Source organism: Phoca vitulina, unplaced genomic scaffold (assembly GCF_004348235.1).
Source record: "Phoca vitulina isolate PV1807 unplaced genomic scaffold, GSC_HSeal_1.0 scaffold7, whole genome shotgun sequence".
In the NCBI taxonomy this organism is placed as follows: Eukaryota; Metazoa; Chordata; class Mammalia; order Carnivora; family Phocidae; genus Phoca; species Phoca vitulina.
In genome coordinates, this window is record NW_022589710.1 from 21316105 (window position 1) to 21336045 (window position 19941).

Sequence of the window (19941 nt, forward strand, 5' to 3'; positions counted from 1 at the left end):
GAGCCTGGCTATTTTTTTTTCATGTTGTCAGAGGCTGTTAGGGTATCTCTTCGTTCAAAAATGGCTTAAACTTCAATATTCCCTACGGCTCTTCTCCCAGGACTCTTTGACCTTCCCATCTCTGTTCTGTTGTCAAGTCCAAAAAAGCTGCTATGTTGCCATATTGTAAACCTTGGGTTTTTTGAATCTTATGAGACAGCCTAGTCTTCAGGCGAAGACTCATGTGGAACCCCATAGAAACTTCTAAAGCCAACTCTGCACACCTCCTTTCTTTTACCCCGATTCACAGATTCCAACTAGTTCAGCTGCCCAGTACTCTTCTCTCTGCCTCCTGAACTCAGTGGCACCTCCATGTTCTGCTTGAATTCCAGAGCTCTATGTTAGGGCCAGGAAATTGTTCTCAGGCAGAGAATGACTCCTGTAGAGATTACCTCATTAGTATCCTTTTTCCTCCCCACAGATCTCAGTCTTGCCTTGCCTCTTTCATTTTCTGAAAACCATTACTTTATTTTACCCATTTCATAGTTGTTTATGGCAGTAGGATTTATCTGGAGGCAGTTACTATATGGCTTCAAGACATTCTCATTTTGATAACTTTTATAGATAATCATGTCACTATTAAAATCTATATCTATCTTCTATATAATGTATACATTGGTTTATGTGAATATTGCACATAAACACTGCAAAGCAAGAAAGACAATATAGAAATCATGATTAAACTGATCTCTCAGAGGCAGCCTCCTTAATATTTTGGTGTATGTTGCTTCAGGTTTTTTTTTAATATATATCTATATATGTACAATTATATGGTATAGAGTAGTTTATCCTTCAGATTTTTAGAGCAATTTTGTCTAATTCTCTATACATAAGCACACATGTTCATATTATGCACAAATGCATAAATATGAATACCCGCTTTTTAAACAACAACAAACCCCCCCTGCATTCCTTACATCACAGCTGCCACTAGCTGGCTGACTTTGGCTTAGTCTCTTAATCTCTCTGCTTCAATTTCCTCATCATGTAAGTGATGATGATAATAATAACCAGCATAAGGTTTTAGTGAGAATTAAAATGAGTTAAAGTATGTAAACTGTACATTATGTTTCATACATAGTCTTCACTATGTTTACTATTATTTATCAAGATAGTCAATATTTCTCTCTCTATTGATGCAGTAGATTGTATTAGTATACTTCTTAATGTTCAACTCTGACTATATTACAGGAATCAATTTTATTGGTAATGGACTATTACCCTTTTATTATGGTTGATTCCTTTTGCTAGTATTATATTTAGGAATAATGCATGCATATGTATACATAATGTTCTCCCCCTTTCTTTTTTTTTTTAATCTTGTTGCATGTTCACTTTTGCTTCAGAATCTACTATCTTCTGTTTTTTTCCCCTTCAATGTAAGAAAGAATCTCAGGCTTGTCCTCCATAGTACTGATTTTAATTTCCATAGTTTGGATTCTGTTCTTTTGTTTCTAATGTCATCTTCGTTTGGCTATTATATTATTTATGATGTTACATTCCTTTCTGATCTCACAAAGCTCCCACTTATTTCAAGTCTTTTATTCAGTTCCTTTTTTTAAATTCATCCACTGTTGTATCATTCTTATTTTTTATTGTTTAATAAAGTTCATATTCTTATGCATTTATTGAAAGTTATAAAGCATATACAGAATAAATTTTACTTTCACCTGAATTATAAGTCTTTTTCAACAATATGTGTTTCCTTTATTATGTGCGTGTTAGCTTTGTTTTTTTCTGTGGAATCTTCACTGGAGCCTTATTTTCTCAATCTCTATTTCTCTTATTTTAATCCTCTTTATTCATCCTTAAATAATGCTAAGTAATCTTGTGACAATTCCCTCCAAAACAATTTATGGGGCTTCTTTTATATCCACAGGATAGGAGTGGATTTTGTTAGCTTCTCCTGTAAGATCTAAGGCTGCAGAACAGGTTAATGTGAGAGTCACTACTATACCAAGATTCAGCAACCTGAGAATAGTGGGAAAGCATTCATGTCTTTGAGCCATTTAAGAGTTGAATTTTCTGGGACTTTCCTACCGTGCTCAGTGATCCATTGTGGTAAGAAGTAGCTTTCTGAATCCATCTTTCTATTTTCCTTTTTAGATACTCAATGTGGCTCAACTTTTCTTGCTCCATGACCTAAGTGCAAGCAATCTTGCACATTAGAAAGGCAACCTTGTGGCAAAAGGAAAAGCCACTGCAGGACATATTTCTGTGTGATGTAACTGCATTCTATTTTTGAACATAAATCCACAACAGGGAAGGGTTTCGAGGAAATCAAGCCCCAATAAATAATAAATTGTGTTAAACATTAAATAAAGTTATAATACTTTTTGAGTCCCTTAGTTGTCATTGGACTTACAAAGTGGTATGTAGCATGCACCTTTCTGAAATTATTTGAAGAAATGGTCTGTATGTGCATGAGATAGAAAATAGGCTCCTCATCTATTCCATGGCTTGTTTCTGCCACAGCCAATGGCTGTATTAGTGGTAACTGATGGGGTTGAGCTGTGATAGTCTCTACTGGTTTCTTATCTAACTGAACTGCTTTTACAGAAAGGAAAATATCAGGTTTTTTTTTTTTTTTAATTTCTTAAATGTAAGACCTAGCTTCTTTTTCTAATAGAAGTCCTTCAATATCTTGCTTGAAAAGAATGAATGATGCTTTCTCTAAGCTATTAAGGGAGTTCAAGTTTTTCCATGCTTTAAAAGTTACCAGTAGATGTAAGGTAAATGTAACTGTGAGGTGCTAATGTAAATAGATGGCAGTGAATGAATTACCATTTTATGTGAAAGTCTTATTTCTCTTGGGTAGCATGACCAATTATTTTAATTGAAGTGACAGGAATCAATCCTGTCATTGAATCAATACATGGAAATTTGTGTCAGATGTTAATAAAAATGACACTCTTTTTAGATTTATTAGTTGTAATTAGGCCAAAAAAGTAGTATATACTATGTTTTTCAGAATTTACTTAAAGTAGGAAATATGTACTTTAATAAAATACACATTTATATCTATATCTATCTGTATGACTTGCCATTATTATATTAATAATTATAAGTTATTATATCAGGATCAAATATATTTTTTCTCAGGGAATATGTTTTCCCTGTGATCATGTTGATATTTTTAATTAATGTTTTATTTTTACATATGTAATAAAAATTCAAACTTGAATTATTTCAATTTATGTTTGTTGAATATATACTATGTGAAAAATATTTGTCTTAGACCTAAAGAAGCCAGGTCTGATTATCCCAGATTTGAATTTGTTTTTGAATAGATTATATGAGCTATAGTCAGTTGTGGCCAGATTTTATTTTAAAAGGCAAGCATTACTTATTTAAAAAGATACTAAATGTATAACTGACTGAAATAAATTCTTTAAAATATATTATAATTTAAACATCTTACTCTTATGCATATAGGATTAATTATACTCCATTATCCATGAATCCAAACTATTGATGCACTGGTCTATTTTATGACAAAAGCAATATTAACAGACAAATGATTTTAGAACTTTTTAAAAGCAAGTTTCCAGTTTTTTAAGTTTATAAGAGAGAATTCAATGACAACAGTTATATAAACTTATGTTCAGGTCATTTAGGTCAACAAAATTAGAACTTGTGAAACAGAATAAAGCAATTGAAGAGAAGTTAGATTCAGCAAAGCTGATTCAGCACATTATTATAGTATTATAGTAAGAAAATTCCAAAGTGAGTATGATGGATTGTGTTAATACCTTTAAAAGTTATTTTAAGTCCTTAGAGGCACTGTGTTTATGCTTGAGTAGGCACCAGGTATCAACAGGTAAGAATTTAATCATCCCCAAGGATTTTCAAATACTATATAGTTCCATGATACAAGTTTGAGGTTGCTAAGCAAAACTTAACTGTCTTTTTCTTCTCTTTGGTTTCCTAATTCTCATTTTTTGATCACCACCCCTTCAAGAGTCAGGTGCAAGAGCTCGAAAGAACTGACCTCATGTTAGGGACCATGGTCAGAAAGGCTAACTGACCTAAGTGCTGTATTTATTATCTCATGAGCAGTGACCAAGGTTTTGGAGTTACTTATGGCATTGCAAAATCACATGATTTCATAGAAATTACTGTATAAATATAATTTGCATCAATATTATTTATAATTATTATTACCTAGTTCTCTTCTTTCACTAAGTCATTAATATAATTTTACTTTTAACTAGTTACTATAAATATATATTTTATATAAATAACTGAAATATATGTCCTAAAATATGTATACATATTTCCTACGGATACTTGAAATTACCAAGTTCATAGAAATTAATTTGTAATTTGGTTTACTCTAAGGCCTAGGGATCACTTGCCCATAAATCACATTTTTATTCTAATCAGTAATACAGAGATTAATTTGTGTTTCACATTTCATGCAAGATGAGGATGTGCCCAAATTATCTAGCTTCAGGCAAGAGCTATGTAGACTGATAGGTAATTGTTAGCATCATTTGTTTTGTACACACACACAAAAATGGGAAATTATAAAATCATTATTTTCTGATTGAATAGAAATGGCTGCATGTATCCACTGTTACTATTTTTTCAATATATAATTGCAATGATATCTTAAATAAAAAATGTCAGTTCATTTTCTCTAGTCATTACCATGCCTTCTTGTATCCAGTTGAATCTCCACATTAGTGTCCAATGAATTTTCCTAAAACATAGCCTTCATCAGGCTTTCTATTTCTCTGATATATGTCAGATCCCTTATGTAGACCCTGACACTCTTTGGCTCTACCACTTCCCTTTCTCTGCTGTAAGAGCACTATTCTCCATTCTAACATGTGGCTCTTTTTCTCACATTCTGTAACCTTTGCTTTCTGCTTAATACTTACTTGTTTGGATGGTTTACATTTTTTCTCTTCCACAGAAACTTTATTTTAACTTTGCTGTTTTCAGGTTCTCTCCCTTGTTCACCCATAGCACAGGCTTGTCATGCATTTTGATGAATATTACTTTCTGATTTTTATTTTATTCAGTGATTTATTATCCCAAGTATGATGACAAACTATTTGATGGATAGGACCTTTTACTACAATTCTTTCTTATTTTCTATAGAACCCTATATACCACTAGGCACATAGCATGTGCATTTCATTCTGTTGAACAAAAATGAGTGAATTCAAGACCTAAGGGTAAAAATACTCATCACAATAAATCTATACTTTCAGTGAAGTTAGCTTAAAAAGTTTGGTACATTGGGTGAGAAACAAAAGCAAGTCAATACATTTGCTTACCATTAATTCAACTGATGAAATATTTTTTATTTATTGCACTAAGAATTAGACTTGTATATTTTGAAATACCAGCCTTTCTCAGTCATATCATTAATTTTATTTAAATATCTCAGCTTCTACTATACATTGTTTGAGTAATAAATAAATAGGAGTAGAATAAATTTAGGGATTGTTGGTGGTTCAAAACACAGACTTATGTAAGTGCACTAGGGACGCCAGGGTGGCTCAGTCGGTTAAGCGACTGCCTTCAGCTCAGGTCATGATCCTGGCGTCCGAGGATGAGTCCCGCATCAGGCTCCCTGCTTAGTGGGGAGTCTGCTTCTCCCTCTGACACTCCCCTCTCTCATGCTCTCTCTCTCTCTCACTCTCTCACCCTCAAATAAGTTTCTCAGCAAATGCAAGTGGGCTTTTTTTGTTGTTGTTCAACCCATGCTTTCTAATTACTGATTTGAATGGTTCTGTAGATTAAAGTTCTTAATTGAGTAAAAAAAAGTAATAAAAAATAAAATCTAAAAGGTAAGTGCACTAGATATTGCATATGGTCTTATTAGAGGGTCTGTGACAGGTGTTGTAATAACAGATTTCAGTAAGTGGTTATAAATCATGGCTAGGTTCTATCCACGCCCCCCTTGGAAAAAAAAATACATCTTAATTCAACAAAGCAGCTTCCTCAATGAATGTCTTCCACCTACAGCATTATTTTCACACTGATTGACATTGGCATTATCAGTATTAAATACAAACAGGACTTTACTGAAAACAAGCTCAAACTGTCTTTCCTATAATGTCTAACTCCAAGGGAAAAAAATGTGAGCAGATTTCCTACTTGAGGAATATACTTGAGATACAAGCAAGAATCTTTAATTTTTTTACTCAAACAGAAGAGAAATACGGTCTTTAACCAAACTGAGAATAAAAATCAGACCACAGAACCTGCAAAATGTTGTCACCATTGCCTTCTCTATATCTTGTATAAAACCACTGAAGTCTCCATTTTAAAAATTTTGAATGCCAGCACTGAGAAAGTTTTAATCCACTCTTGCTAAAAGGTAATGTGAGATACCTTATTAAGAGAAATTTAATTAGAGGTTAATTCCAGATTCGTTAAATTCTATTTCTGTATTCCATTAGTCAATCATAAAGTGACATATCTGGACCATGATACGACAGCTCAAAACATGAACTGCAATATATTATGGTCTGTCAGTATATAAAATTTTTATTTGAACAAGTTTTACATCTTTCTGAAAGTACCAAGTGAAAATATTTCCCATTATACTACTAAGGGTACTTTTATAAACATAAATTTCTCTTTGAATTAGTCCTTAAGAAATATGTGACCCTTTTGCTTTCCTCTATGCTTTAGTTGCCAGAGCACTTAGACTCACATTCAAGTTAATGATTAACTTTCCATTTTTTCCCCAACATATTCTATAAAGTCTTGGTGAAATGACCTTCTGTTTCCAATCTACACCAATAATTTAACTCACTTGCTTTGTTTTCACTCAGAAGCTTAAATATCTAGTTTACATTGTTATTTTTTAAAATCTATTGAGCCTTTGTGGTTTCAGAGGATCAAACAGAAAGCAATCATGATTGCTGCTCTCAAGGAGCTTACAGTCTAGCAGAGGTCAGGGTGACAGATACTATGATAGGGATGTGCACCAGGTGTTATGGGAAAAAAAGGAACAAGAGGATGGGGAAAAATTTCAGCAGATGCCCTTGAGTTAGCTTCTGAAAGTAGAATATGAGTTACTTAGATGATTTAAGAAGGGAAAAAGTACTTATTCTGTCATGTGATTTAAAAAATATTTATTTGCTTAATAAGTATTTATATAGTGGGCAAATAAATATTTACATTTGCAGGGCAACATGTGATGGGGAGAGACCTTGTTTCATGTAGTTCAGCAGAACAAAGATGGAGCCTCGAAAAAGGCCCCAGATACAAGACAGCTCAATTTGGGGAACTTCATGTGTGGCAGGTATAGACTAGGCAGCTGCCTTAAGGAGAAGCCAGAGAGGCATATGTCCTTGAGGTCCTTATGTTACTGGTTTTAGAGAATGATCTTTACCCCAGAAACTACGGGCCCGAGAGACAGCAAGGAAGTCAGTAAGCAGGGGAATTCAGCAATATACCCAAGAAGTGATTGGCACTGAAACTGAGCATTATATCCTAAAACACATTTCAAGACACTGAGGACTGATATCCTGATCTCCACCTGCTTCAACTCCCTCTGCATCACTGATCAGTCTCTGCTTCCATTTACCACTCTCCTGAAACCGTCTACTCTTTGAACACGCAAGAGCTGCATTTATTTTACAGAAAAAAAAATAGATACTGTCAAGAAGGCAACTTCCAAGTCTGCTTGCTATTCTTGCATCTAGGAATGTATCAAAAGCCATGTTCCTACTTAATTCTTTTCTTCCCACCTCAGTGGAAGTGACATTAATTCCCCTCTTCAAGGCTAATTCTCCTACTAGAACTCTCAATTTCCATCTCTTCAAGAAACTTGCTTCGCTTTGGCTTTTGTGTCTAAAAACTTACCTTTCTATTAATTTTTTCCTCTTAAAATAGGTACATCTATAACCCACGTCTCTCTACTTGATCACTTCTTCCCCACCTTCAAGATTCATGAGAGAACAGATCCTATTAATGGACTCCTTTTTTTTGCTTCCCATTTGTTCCACAGTGAAATTAGCTTTCTAGAGCCACGACTTTACTGAACCATACTTATCAAGTTCAATGAATGTATTCATAAGTGCCTTTGTATTTTTATCTTTAATTTCCTAGTATGATATGATGATGCTTATATCTCATTCTTTCTAGAAATAAATGAAGTACATTTTTTACTGAATTTAATAAGCTTTTGTCATATCAAATGACCTCAAGTGAAGTTCAATTCCTCTCAAGAACATTAGAAATCCAGCTGATTAATCATGAATCAAAACGCCTACTAGTAGCTATAGGATTGCTGAAATAATCTTATACTATTATCAATAGCTAGACATTATATCATGTACATATAAATCAACAGTTTAAAGGTGACATATTGTAGTTTTCATTTATTTTTTCTTAAATCAATTTTTTAAATGTTTTATTTATTTATTCATGAGAGTCAGAGAGAGAGAGAGAGAGAGAGAGAGGCAGAGGCAGAGGGAGAAGCAGGCTCCCCGCCTAGCAGGGAGCCCGATGTGGGACTCGATCCCAGGACCCTGGGATCATGACCTGAGCCGAAGGCAGATGCTTAACCATCTGAACCACCCAGGCGCCCCTCTTAAATCAATTTTGATGAAACATTTAACTAACAAAAAATGGTACCAATGTGGCAAATAAACGCTAAGATGCCTCCCAACGATTTCCACCTCTTAGCATTAACACTCTTGTGTAATTTCCTCCTATTAAGTGTGGGTTGGAATTATCAGCTCCATTATAAGAAATAGAATAAGGCAGAAGTTAAAAGCCTTGGGCATGTATTTGCTCTCTCTCATGCATTGCTTGCTTTGGAGGAAGCCTGCTGCCATGCCATGAGACAGTCCCAGAGAGATGTCCATATGCCAAGGAACTACCTGAGAGAGCTGAGAGGAATTCAACAGCCAGCAAGAAATCAGTGTCCTCAGTCCAACACTATGACGGAGTGAGGCCTGCCAGAAACCAAGTGAGCAGGCTTAAAAGTATATCGTCCCTAAGTCGAGTCTTCAAATTTGAGGGCAGTCATGCTTGACAGCTTGCAACCTCATGGGAGACCTTGAGCTACAGACACTCAGCTAAGCCACACCCATATTCCCGACCCACAGACACTGAGAGGTAAATGTTTGTTGTTTCAAACCACACAATTTTGGGGAAACTTTTTACATAGCAATCTATAAGTAATACAACGTATTTGACTTTATTTCAAAGAGGAATCTCTTTTCTAAGTAATGCATAACCGAATGCCCATTTTTGTATTAAAAAATCAGGACTCTTCTCAATAATATATTGAGCATTAGTCATAGTTTAAACAGCAGAGATTATGTATGGTTACTCAAGAAGGAATAACTGCAATTAGGCTATTAGAAATTCACAACAAATCATTTTTGAATCTGGATTTCCAAGAGAATGAATCAAACTGAGAATGTTATTTGTAAAACTAGTAACTATAAATGCCCCCAGGTTTCCAGATGAATGAGTGTCTTAGAATAACATCTGCGAAGAGGGAAGCTTTCAGCTATAGGCAGCCTCTCCCTAATGAGGTCATTCATCTGGTCCTCATTGATGAGTCAATGTCTGGAACAGTCATTTTTGCCTAGATTTTAGTAAGCAGCATGATCATGCCCTGCCGAGAGGGACTCAAGTGACAGATCTGATACCTGCAAACTTCCACCATCCGATGAAACAGAGAAATGTCACAGGCCAAAGTGGCAAATGTATGAGAACATGGAAGAAGTGGAGAACTGTCTTCTTCCTGGAACAATCCGAATAAAGCTGGCGGAGGTCGGCGGGACATTCATCGACAATAAAGAGGATAAGAATAACGTGTGAAGTTAAAAGTATATTAAAATTGGGGCGCCTGGGTGGCTCAGTCGGTTGGGCGTCTGCCTTTGGCTCAGGTCATGATCCCAGGGTCCTGGGATCGAGCCCCGCATCGGGCTCCCTGCTCGGCGGGAAGCCTGCTTCTCCCTCTCCCACTCCCCCTGCTTGTGTTCCCTCTCTCGCTGTGTCTCTCTCTGTCAAATAAATAAATTAAAAAAAAAAAAAGTATATTAAAATTATCTTGGATCTCAACATAAATATGCAGAAGTTTTGAGAAGGGGCTAGCCTCATAAAAACAGAACCTGCATATTTTATTCATTAAAGTAATTCAAAATATTGATCTTGGAATTATTTATTTAAAAGCCAATTTAAAATAAACCTGTTCCAAGGTAAACTGGAAGGAGGGAAAGGAAGTCTAAGAAGTATATTTGAAATAAAGAATAAGTAAAACATACATCATCAGCTAATGGGAAAAATTAGAGTTGAGCCAATCCTACCTTTGTAATAAGATCGTAATCTCACAATATGTAAGATGGTTTGGCATTGGTGTGGAGATTTCTTTTCATAGGTTAGGCCCTAATGAACCTAGACTAGTGTCATAATTTTCTGTCTGCTTTTCCAGTCTATATTCTGATTCTCAGTGATTTTACCCACTCCTAGAAGATTTATTTTCCCAAATCAAAAATCTCATCATGCACGTTATCTGCACAAAATCTGTACTGTCTCCCCCTACCACTAAATGAGCTAAACTTTCAAAACACTCCAGTAAGTCTCCCTGCAGGGTGGAGAAGCAGACAAACCCTGTGTCCGCTTCCCAGATTGTTATTATGACTTCGCAATTTATCAGCTGTGACATTACGGCAAGTAAAGTGAAGTAAAATTCTCTGTATCAGTTTCCTTATCTATGAAACAGGATAATGATTTTAAGGAGCCACAAATGTTTATTGTGAAAATTAAAGGAAATAATCCATGACGTGTTAGGAATAGTGACCTGGTCCATCAATATTAGCTATTACTTTACTGTTGCTATTATTGCTGCTATTTGAGATTCAAAGTAGCCTAAGATTATGAGCGTCTACCATCTGATAGGAGATTTTATATATGTTACCTTATTTCACTTGCACTGCAAATTTCTGAAACAGGAATGATTAGTCCCATTCTACAGGCGAGGAGGCCACGATACAGACATTTTAAATAAATTCTCTAAATTCCTACAGTGACTGAGGGCTAACAGCCGTGATCCTGCCCAGGTTTCCCGACTTCACGTGAAGGGTACTTTTGACTGCACAAGTTTGTCCTTCCAGATTTGTCACCTAGTGCTCCACTGTGAAAAACACTGGTTAATAGTGCTGGCAATGAGTTTACACCCCAGCATAACCAGTTACTTGCACTTCATACACACTCTCTGAGGTTGTGTTCTCTACTGTAAAAGATGAATGGGGGATGCCATCTTTATGAACTGATTAAGGGGATTACTTCACTTAAATAGTGCGGTAGCTGGAATAGATCATGTGCACAATTTTATTAGTTTATATAATTATATATTTATATTTTTGGTTTTATTCATTTATATCAAAACACTTAATGTCCTCCTAACATCCCACATTTTACTTCCTCATTATCAGTCCCTTAATCTTCCCTGTGTTTATCTCTGTTTATTGAAAATGTACCCTTCTTTCATAGAGAAACATTTTCCATTGTCCCTAAGCATTTCCTTATTCTTCAGCTAGATGCAGATCCACAATCCCTGGTCCAAATTCTGTGAGCATAGATGCTTCACCATTCAGAATTTTGCCTTATTTTAGAAAGGTAAAGGAATATATATCTTGGATATTACGTGACAGTCTCTGGAAGGATCTGGAACAGAATCTCATAATTAAACACAGTAATGTTTTTGCCGCAAATAGTATAAATGCTCACACTTATTTGGATAGATAAAGACTATAAATAAGTTCATATTAGCCCAGGTCATATATTCTAAGGCACGGAGATTAGGCTGGCATGCATCGCCAAATTTAATTAAGTTAAAAAATTTTGTGTTCAGTTTTTTTGATTTTAGAATTGTGCATAAAGAATTGTAGACCCAGGGGCGCCTGGGTGGCTCAGTTGGTTAAGCGACTGCCTTCGGCTCAGGTCATGATCCTGGAGTCCCTGGATCGGGTCCCGCATCGGGCTCCCTGCTCGGCAGGGAGCCTGCTTCTCCCTCTGACCCTCCCCCCTCTCATGTGCTCTCTCTCTCATTCTCTCTGTCTCAAATAAATAAATAAAAAATCTTTAAAAAAAAAAAAAAAAAAAAAAAGAATTGTAGACCCATATGATCTCTCCCCACCTCCTGCAGGAGTTTTAATAGGTTCTTTCTTTTTTTAAAAAAATATTTTATTTATTTGAGAGAGAGAGAGCACACGAGAGAGAAAGAGAGAGAGAGTGAGCGAGAGCATGAGCATGGGGAGGGGCAGAGGCAGAGGGAGCAGCAGACTCCCTGCTGAGCAGGGAGCCCTAGGTGGGGCTGCTTCCAGGACCCTTGGATCACGACCTGAGCTGGAAGCAGATGCTTAATCGGCTGAGCAACCCAGGCACCCCTGCTAGGTTCTTTATAAAGATTGTGCGGTATTCTATCCAGCATGATTATGTATTCACTCATCTTGGCCTCCATTACTGTACATGGGTCTCTAAGGGCAAGGAATGTATCTTCATCTTTGTGTGCTCTTCAGGACCCAGGATGTTCTTAAATCTTACTAAGTGTGTTAGGCATACTTTATAAACAAGAAAATATCATACCAGTATTCCAAATGTGTAGACAGTGCTAAAAGTATTTGTCTTGCAAAGATGGCAACACTCCTTTTCGTGGTCATTAATACACGGTGAGTCATTATTCACACAAATTTCTTTGAAAAGAAGCAGCCTAAGTTATACTGGTATTAATTTCACAATAAGATCATAAAGAATTTAACCCATTGCGCCTGGGTGGCTCAGTTGGTTAAGCGACTGCCTTCGGCTCAGGTCATGATCCTGGAGTCCCTGGATCGAGTCCCGCATCGGGCTCCCTGCTCCGCAGGGAGCCTGCTTCTCCCTCTGACCCTCCCCCTTCTCATGTGCTCTCTCTCTCATTCTCTCTGTCTCAAATAAATAAATAAAATCTAAAAAAATAAAAATAAAAAAAAAAAAAAAAAAAAAAAAAGAATTTAACCCATTGATGATTTGCCTCAATGCGGATTCTAGAAGGGGTAGGTAATGCTCCAAAAGTTCAAATTCTAATATAAAATTTGGAAATTAGGACATGATAGGGGAACATTCTTAGCATCTTATTTTGCAATTTGAAGGTAAGTCATTTAAAAGTCAGTGATGATATTCTTTGACTAAAATTGATTTCATGCTGTGTGTTTGTGAACCTTTTTCTTCTTAGTTATGATTTACTCTAGAATGAACATAATAATTCTTGGCGTCTCACCTATATGTTGTCCATACATGTGATAAAAGAAGCTGAAACAATATGCAGTGTTCGTGGGGCCATAAGGGTTTTTAGGAGCTATGCTGAAAACAGGGCTGAGAAGTCTGGCCTTTTCGCCTTCCAATCTGGGTCGAGATGTCTCAATGTACATATAAAAACCTTTAAAAAGACAATATAAAATGTTTAAGCACATTATTAGGTGACATGAAATTTGAAATCATTAAGAAGTTTGAGTTTTTATATGAAGTAAATTATAGATTCACAGGAGAATTTTGATCTCATTTATGAACAATTTATATATAATATAAAGAATAAATAAATGATCTACATAAAGATAAAATTGCTTAAATGTATAAAAACTTTAGACAAAACTGGAATTTTACACTTGAATTATTAAAAAATTCCAATCTCTCAGCTATATGTATCAGTGAGTTCTGAGAGAAGATTCATGTCTACAGACTTGGAAATTTCTGAATTATTGGTACTGTACATTAAAAATTTAATGTTTTATCCCATAATCTTCAACTCTATAGCTAAACGTTCTGTTGCATGTCATATTAATGGCATTGATTTCTGAAAGTCCAAGGCTGGAGTATGATTGTTATAAACACAACATTTCATACCCTCATACCTTCTTTGGAGCCACTACGATCAGCATTAGGTCCTGTGTTTGGAGTATATTTTGTATTTCTTGTTGCAGTACTTTGCTTTGTCCAGTCAAAATTATCTGTATCATCTTGGGTGAACAAACAAATGTTCCCATCTTCAAATCCACAGTGAAATTCTCCTGTTAATGAATTTTCATTAAAGTAATTAATATTAATTAAATTAATATAAACACTGCAATATTCTTATAAAAATTTTTAAAACATTATACAGCAATAATAATGCAAGACTGTGATAGTGAAACCAGAGCCATGATAGCACACAAGATTATGACTAAACCTAAAACTAGTTCAATTTTAACAAAAAAGAAAAATAATCTTGATATATAAATCAGTCTCTTGGTTTAATAACTTAAACCCGAACCATTTTCTTCTGAAATATCCAAATACTTGAAATTAAAGAATATAATTCACACTTGAATTATGGCTGATAACTTTTCCCAACTTTCATTTTTCAAGTCTAGAAATAATCCAAACAAAACTGTCAATTACAAAATAAGCTTTATTAATTTACGTGACAACACGTTAAGGCCGTACACCTTGAGGATATAATTTTTCACACCATGTCTGGAGATGCTTTCATGCATACCCACGTGCAGAAATGGAAGTTTACTTAGGGGAAGATAATGGCAAAATATTTTAAAAAGTAGTTATCCTTAAATTTTTTTGAATGTGGATTTGGCAGCAGGTTAAAATTCACTAGACATAAAGTAATGAAAAGCCTTTATGAAGACTGTGGAAGGACTGGGATTTCTTGTATGCCTGCCACATGCTGAGTTCAGACCCAGCAAAAAGTTCAGAGAGAACTTTTTCAATGAGGGTAGGAATAATGTTTCTAGGTATCAAAGGGTTTTCTTACTGGGATGTACCCTGCTTGAAATATAGGCGTAAATAAAGAAGATAATGTCAACTAGACACAAAGAAGACATGAACAGACATTTCTCCAGAGACATCCAAATGGCCAACAGACACACAAAAAGATGTTCAACATCACTGATCATCAGGGAAATGCAAATCAAAACCACAATGAGATATCAAACAATGAGATGGCATTAAATAAAAAAAAAAGCATTGCCAAGCATGTGGAAAAATTGGAACCCTTATACACTGTCATGGGAATGTAAAATGGTAGAGCCAGTAAGGAAAACAGTATGGAGTTCCTCAAAAATTACAAACAGAACTACTGGGGGCACCTGGTTAAGTGTCCAACTCTCGATCTCAGGGTCGTGAGTTCAAGCCCTGCTTTTTTTTTTTACTTAAAAAAAAATAGAACTGTGTAATCCAGCAATCTTATTTCTGGTATATATCCAAAAAATTGAAACCATTATCTCACAAGGAGAAGGATGCACTCCTATATTCATTGCAGCATCTGTTGTGATAGCCAAAATATGGAATCAACCTAAGTGCCCATCAGTGGATGAATGGATAAAGAAGATATGCATACAATGGAATATTATTCACCTTAGAGAAGAAGAAAATCTTGCCAATATGTGACGACACTGATGAACCTGGAGGACATTCTACTAAGGACATTATATTAAGCCATGTATTTATTCTTAGAAGAATTATGCTGCAAGATTACACTTATGAGGTATCTAAAATATCCAAATACATAGAAGCAGAAAGTAGAATGGTGGTTTTCAGGGGCAGGAGGAAGATGGAAATGGAGAGACATTGGTCGAAAGGTATAAACTTTCAGTTCAGCAAGAGATCTGCTGTAGAACATTATTCTGGGATAACTGCTGTATTGTATACTTAAACGTTATTAAGAAGGTAGATCTCATATTAAATTTTTTAATTTTTAAAATTTTTTTAAAAATTAAAAAATTTAAATAATTTTTAAATTTAAAATTTTTTTTTAAATCACAATTTAATTAAAGAAGAGGGAAGGAAGGAAGGAAGGAAGGAAGGAAGGAAAGTAGGAAGAAAACCATTGACATATACACATAAAAATAAAACAGAAGGCTTTCCCTTTGAATTTAAGTTTTTGTTTTGTTTTGTTTTTGTTTTCAGATTAAAGACTTGCTGTACCTCTTTGTGTTTATTTATATTCTATATTATGAATAGGAATATTTACAGGGAATATAAGCATTTAGTGAATTCTAAATCAGTAAATTTCTGGATAAACAATATTCCATATAAAATATTTTTCAGCATATATTTATGTCATGGATCTTGTACTAAAGAAGACAGGACTGCTTGATACTATCAATTGAGATCTAATGTTGGTGACAGCAGTGTAGCTATATGCATGGATACATTTCTTTAAATATCTTTTAGGCACAATAAGAGATTCCTTTAGCTGCTACTTTGGAGTCAGGATAAAGCAATGCTTGATTTTAAATGTTTTCAGTTGTTTAATTACATATTGTATTCACACAAAGAAAATATCAAAAAACAAATGTAAAAACTTAGGATTTGTTTATAAATCTGCTGCCAAATCCTACTTTTTATGTCATTTAAAAGCATATATGATGAATTTTTATAAGACCACTTAAACATATCTTTTGTGTAATTTAGCCTTGTTTGAAAAAAAATTGCCTACAAAAAACAAGAGTTTTTAAAACCTGAAAATTGAAGTCTTTCATAGTAAAATTAAGCAACAATACAGTTTATGAGAAGACGTGTCCATAATTTTAGATATACCTAAAATTTTTCATAAATTGGTTATTTTACAGAAGACATAAGTTTACAATAAATTTGAAGGAGACTTAAGACTCCAGTAATTCCCATTGCACAAAGATAAGTAAGTCATCCCCATAGTTCTTCATTACTTCTGTAGACATCTTTACAGTGAAGAAACCTATTACTGGAAAGATTTTATAAAAAGTAGAAAGATAAAAGTGGGAAAAACTCACTATTTTGGACCATAATAATCTTATGATTATCCTGTCATTATATGTGGGGTAATTATGCAAAAGGCTATTCATTAAAAAGTTTATTGAAATAAGGAATATCTTGATAGTGAAAATGCATCAGTCTGTAAAAACTTATCAAAAGTCTATGTAATATTAAATATTCAAAGATCTCATAAAATAAGAAAGTAATATAGTCCAGGATTTTCACAAAGATATGCAACTGAAGACACTTGATATTGATTTTTTCAGTGGTTTTCTAACTATATTACCATCTTGGTAGTTTCAAGAGCTACTTGGAAATAAAGAAATATATTTGAAATATTTTGTATTACATGGTCTTCAGAATTATGCTTTATTTACCCCAATTCTTCTCACTACAGTGAAGAAAGACTAAAACTTGGGGAAAAGCAGCCTGATGCCCAATAGTCCTCTAGCCCAATGACTCCCTCTTGTACCCACCTATCCTGTTTCTTTATTTTTTACTTTATGTTTTTAGCTTTACTGAAATATAATCGACAAACAAAAGTTATATATATTTAAGTTATATACAATTTGATGTTTTGATATATATTTTGAAATAATCATAATGAAGCAAATTAATACATTCATCACTTCACATATCACATAGTTACCATTATTTTCCTTCCTTCCTTCCTCCTTTCCTTCCTTCCTTCCTTCCTCCCTCCCTCCTTCCCTTCCTCCTTTCCTTCCTTTCTTTTTTTTGGAGGTGAGAACCCTAAAGATCTACCCTCTTAGCAAATTTCAAATATACAATACAGTAGTGTTAAGCATAGTCACCATACTGCACAATAGATCTCCAGAACTCACTCATCTAACATAACTCAAAGTGTATACCCTTTGACCAACATCTTCCCATTTCCCCCTCCCTCTTGCTCCTGGCAGCCACCATTCTACACTCTGCTTCTGAGTTTGACTATTTTAGATGCCATGGAAATGAGATTATGCAGCCTCTGTCCTTCTGTGTCTGGCTTATTTCACTTAGCATAATAAACCAAATTCACCCATGTTGTCTCAAATGGCAGGACAGCCTTTTTAAAAGCTGACTAATATTCTGCATTTTCTTTATCCATGAATCCACTGATGGATGTTTAGATTATTCCATATCTTGGCTATTGTGAATAATGCTGCAATGAACTTGGCATTGCAGGTATTTCATCAGTTGAGCTTTATTTCTTTTGGATATTTACCCAGAAATGAGACTGCTGCATCATTTGGTAATTCTATCTTTAATTTTTGAAGAACCTCCATACTGTTTTCTATAATGGCTGCAGCAATTTACATCCCCACCGACAATGTGCAATGGTTGATTAAAGAGACTATCCTTTCCCTACTGTGTGTTTTTGGCACTTGCCGAAAATCAGTTGACTGTAAATTCATGGATTTATTTGTGAGCTTCCTATTCCGTTCTATCAGTCTAAATTACAGTTTTTATGCTACTACCACACTCCTTTGATTAACTGTAGATTTGTGATATATTTTAAAATCAGGAAGTGTGATGCCTCCAGCTTTATTTATATATTACATGAGCTATTTGGGCTCTTTCATGGTTCTATATGAATTTTAAGATTGTTTTCTCTATTTATGTAAGGAATGTCACTGGCATTTTGATAGGGATTGCACTGAATTAGATCATTTGGGGAAGTATGGATATTCTAACAATATTAATTCTTCTAATCCATGAACACAGGGTGTCTTTCCATTTACCTGTCTTCTCTAATTTCCTTCAACAATGTGTTATAATTTTTAGTATAGAAGTCTTTCACTTCTTTAGTTAAGTTTATTCCTATGTATTCTATTCTTTTTGTTGTTATTTTGAATGGGACTGTTTTCTTAATTTCCTTTTCAGATAGTTCATTGTGAATGTAGAGAAATGTCACTGTTTTTTGTACTTTGATTTTGTGTCACCTCACTTTACTTAATTTGTTTATTATCTCTAACTTTGGAATGACATTTTAGAGTGTGCTACTATGGTAAACTTTCTTTTCAGTTTTAAGTTGTTTCCTAGAGATAGTGAGACTGTCACACATATATATTATTTATATTATTAAATTATACATATTAATATTTATATTATATATATGTGTATTTCATATATGTATAAACCATCTTGTACTTAATATAGACCATAAGAAGTCCAAAATTTTTTTCCAGAAGTTCTGAATTTTAACAATTTGGACTTCAGAACCTAAAGCAGACCAAATACACTTTTCAAAAATTTTAAAACCTCTTTACAGAAAATTTCAACTCCATTGCTGAGATACTTGCGAGACCTCAGAATTCATTTCAATCTTATTTCAATATTTTTGTTTTCATTTCAATTAACACAGTCCAATCACAGACTAAACTTCAGGTTTGGTCCAAAGATACCCTTCCTGAGGAAATCAGCAGTGTAAGAAAGACGCTGCCCATGCTTAATGGAGCCTGTAGGATATGGTTTTCTTGACAACTAATCATCCTTCTTTTCAGTTCAAAATTTCAATCAAAAGAGTCTTTAAAAAGCTATAAACAAAAGGCCTTCCTCTTTTAAATTTAAAAAGTAATTATTTTGAGTCTAATGAAGAATCATACTATGACAAAATTTCATGGACTTACTCTATATAGATATATTGGAAGTAGATACTTAGGATAAGTCAATTCACTTAAAAACTATATAAGTTGTTAAAATGCAAAAGAGGAGTTAAAATTAGTTTTATTTGCTGCCAATATGTGTCTCATATCACATGTATTATATTAAATATAATATATATTCCAATATATTCCTACAATCATTTTTTCTATAAAAAGATGTTTCAGATAAACCATAATTTATAATTAAGCCAACATATAGTCAAAAGATTTTTAAACTTTATTATCCAGACAATAATCTCTTATGGAAGAAATATTACTAAATGGTATTATAAGAATTCATTACACATAATTATAAATAACCTAAGAAGTAAGATTTGGTAGCATTTTCTTCATTTTAAGAAATCACTTACAATCCTATCAGAAGTACTTAATGTTTCTAATTTCATTTTTTCCTCATTGACTTTTTTTTCCTGAACTGCTTAATTTTCACTTTCTCTTCAGCTTCATTAATATCATTACCGGGAAAATACATTTTAATGAAATG

General features: G+C 34.2%; 1 protein-coding gene across 1 annotated transcript in view; it reads right to left on the reverse strand.

Moving 5' to 3' along the window:
• The window catches only part of MDGA2 (MAM domain containing glycosylphosphatidylinositol anchor 2), a 796100-nt gene that overhangs the window by 18432 nt on the left and 757727 nt on the right, over window positions 1–19941 (reverse strand). The window contains exons 13-14 of the mRNA XM_032405031.1: window positions 13917–14072; window positions 13286–13444 (exon numbers count right to left, since the gene is read on the reverse strand). Of these exons, the coding sequence (XP_032260922.1) occupies window positions 13286–13444; window positions 13917–14072 (315 nt within the window). The remainder of the gene's footprint in view (window positions 1–13285; window positions 13445–13916; window positions 14073–19941) is intronic.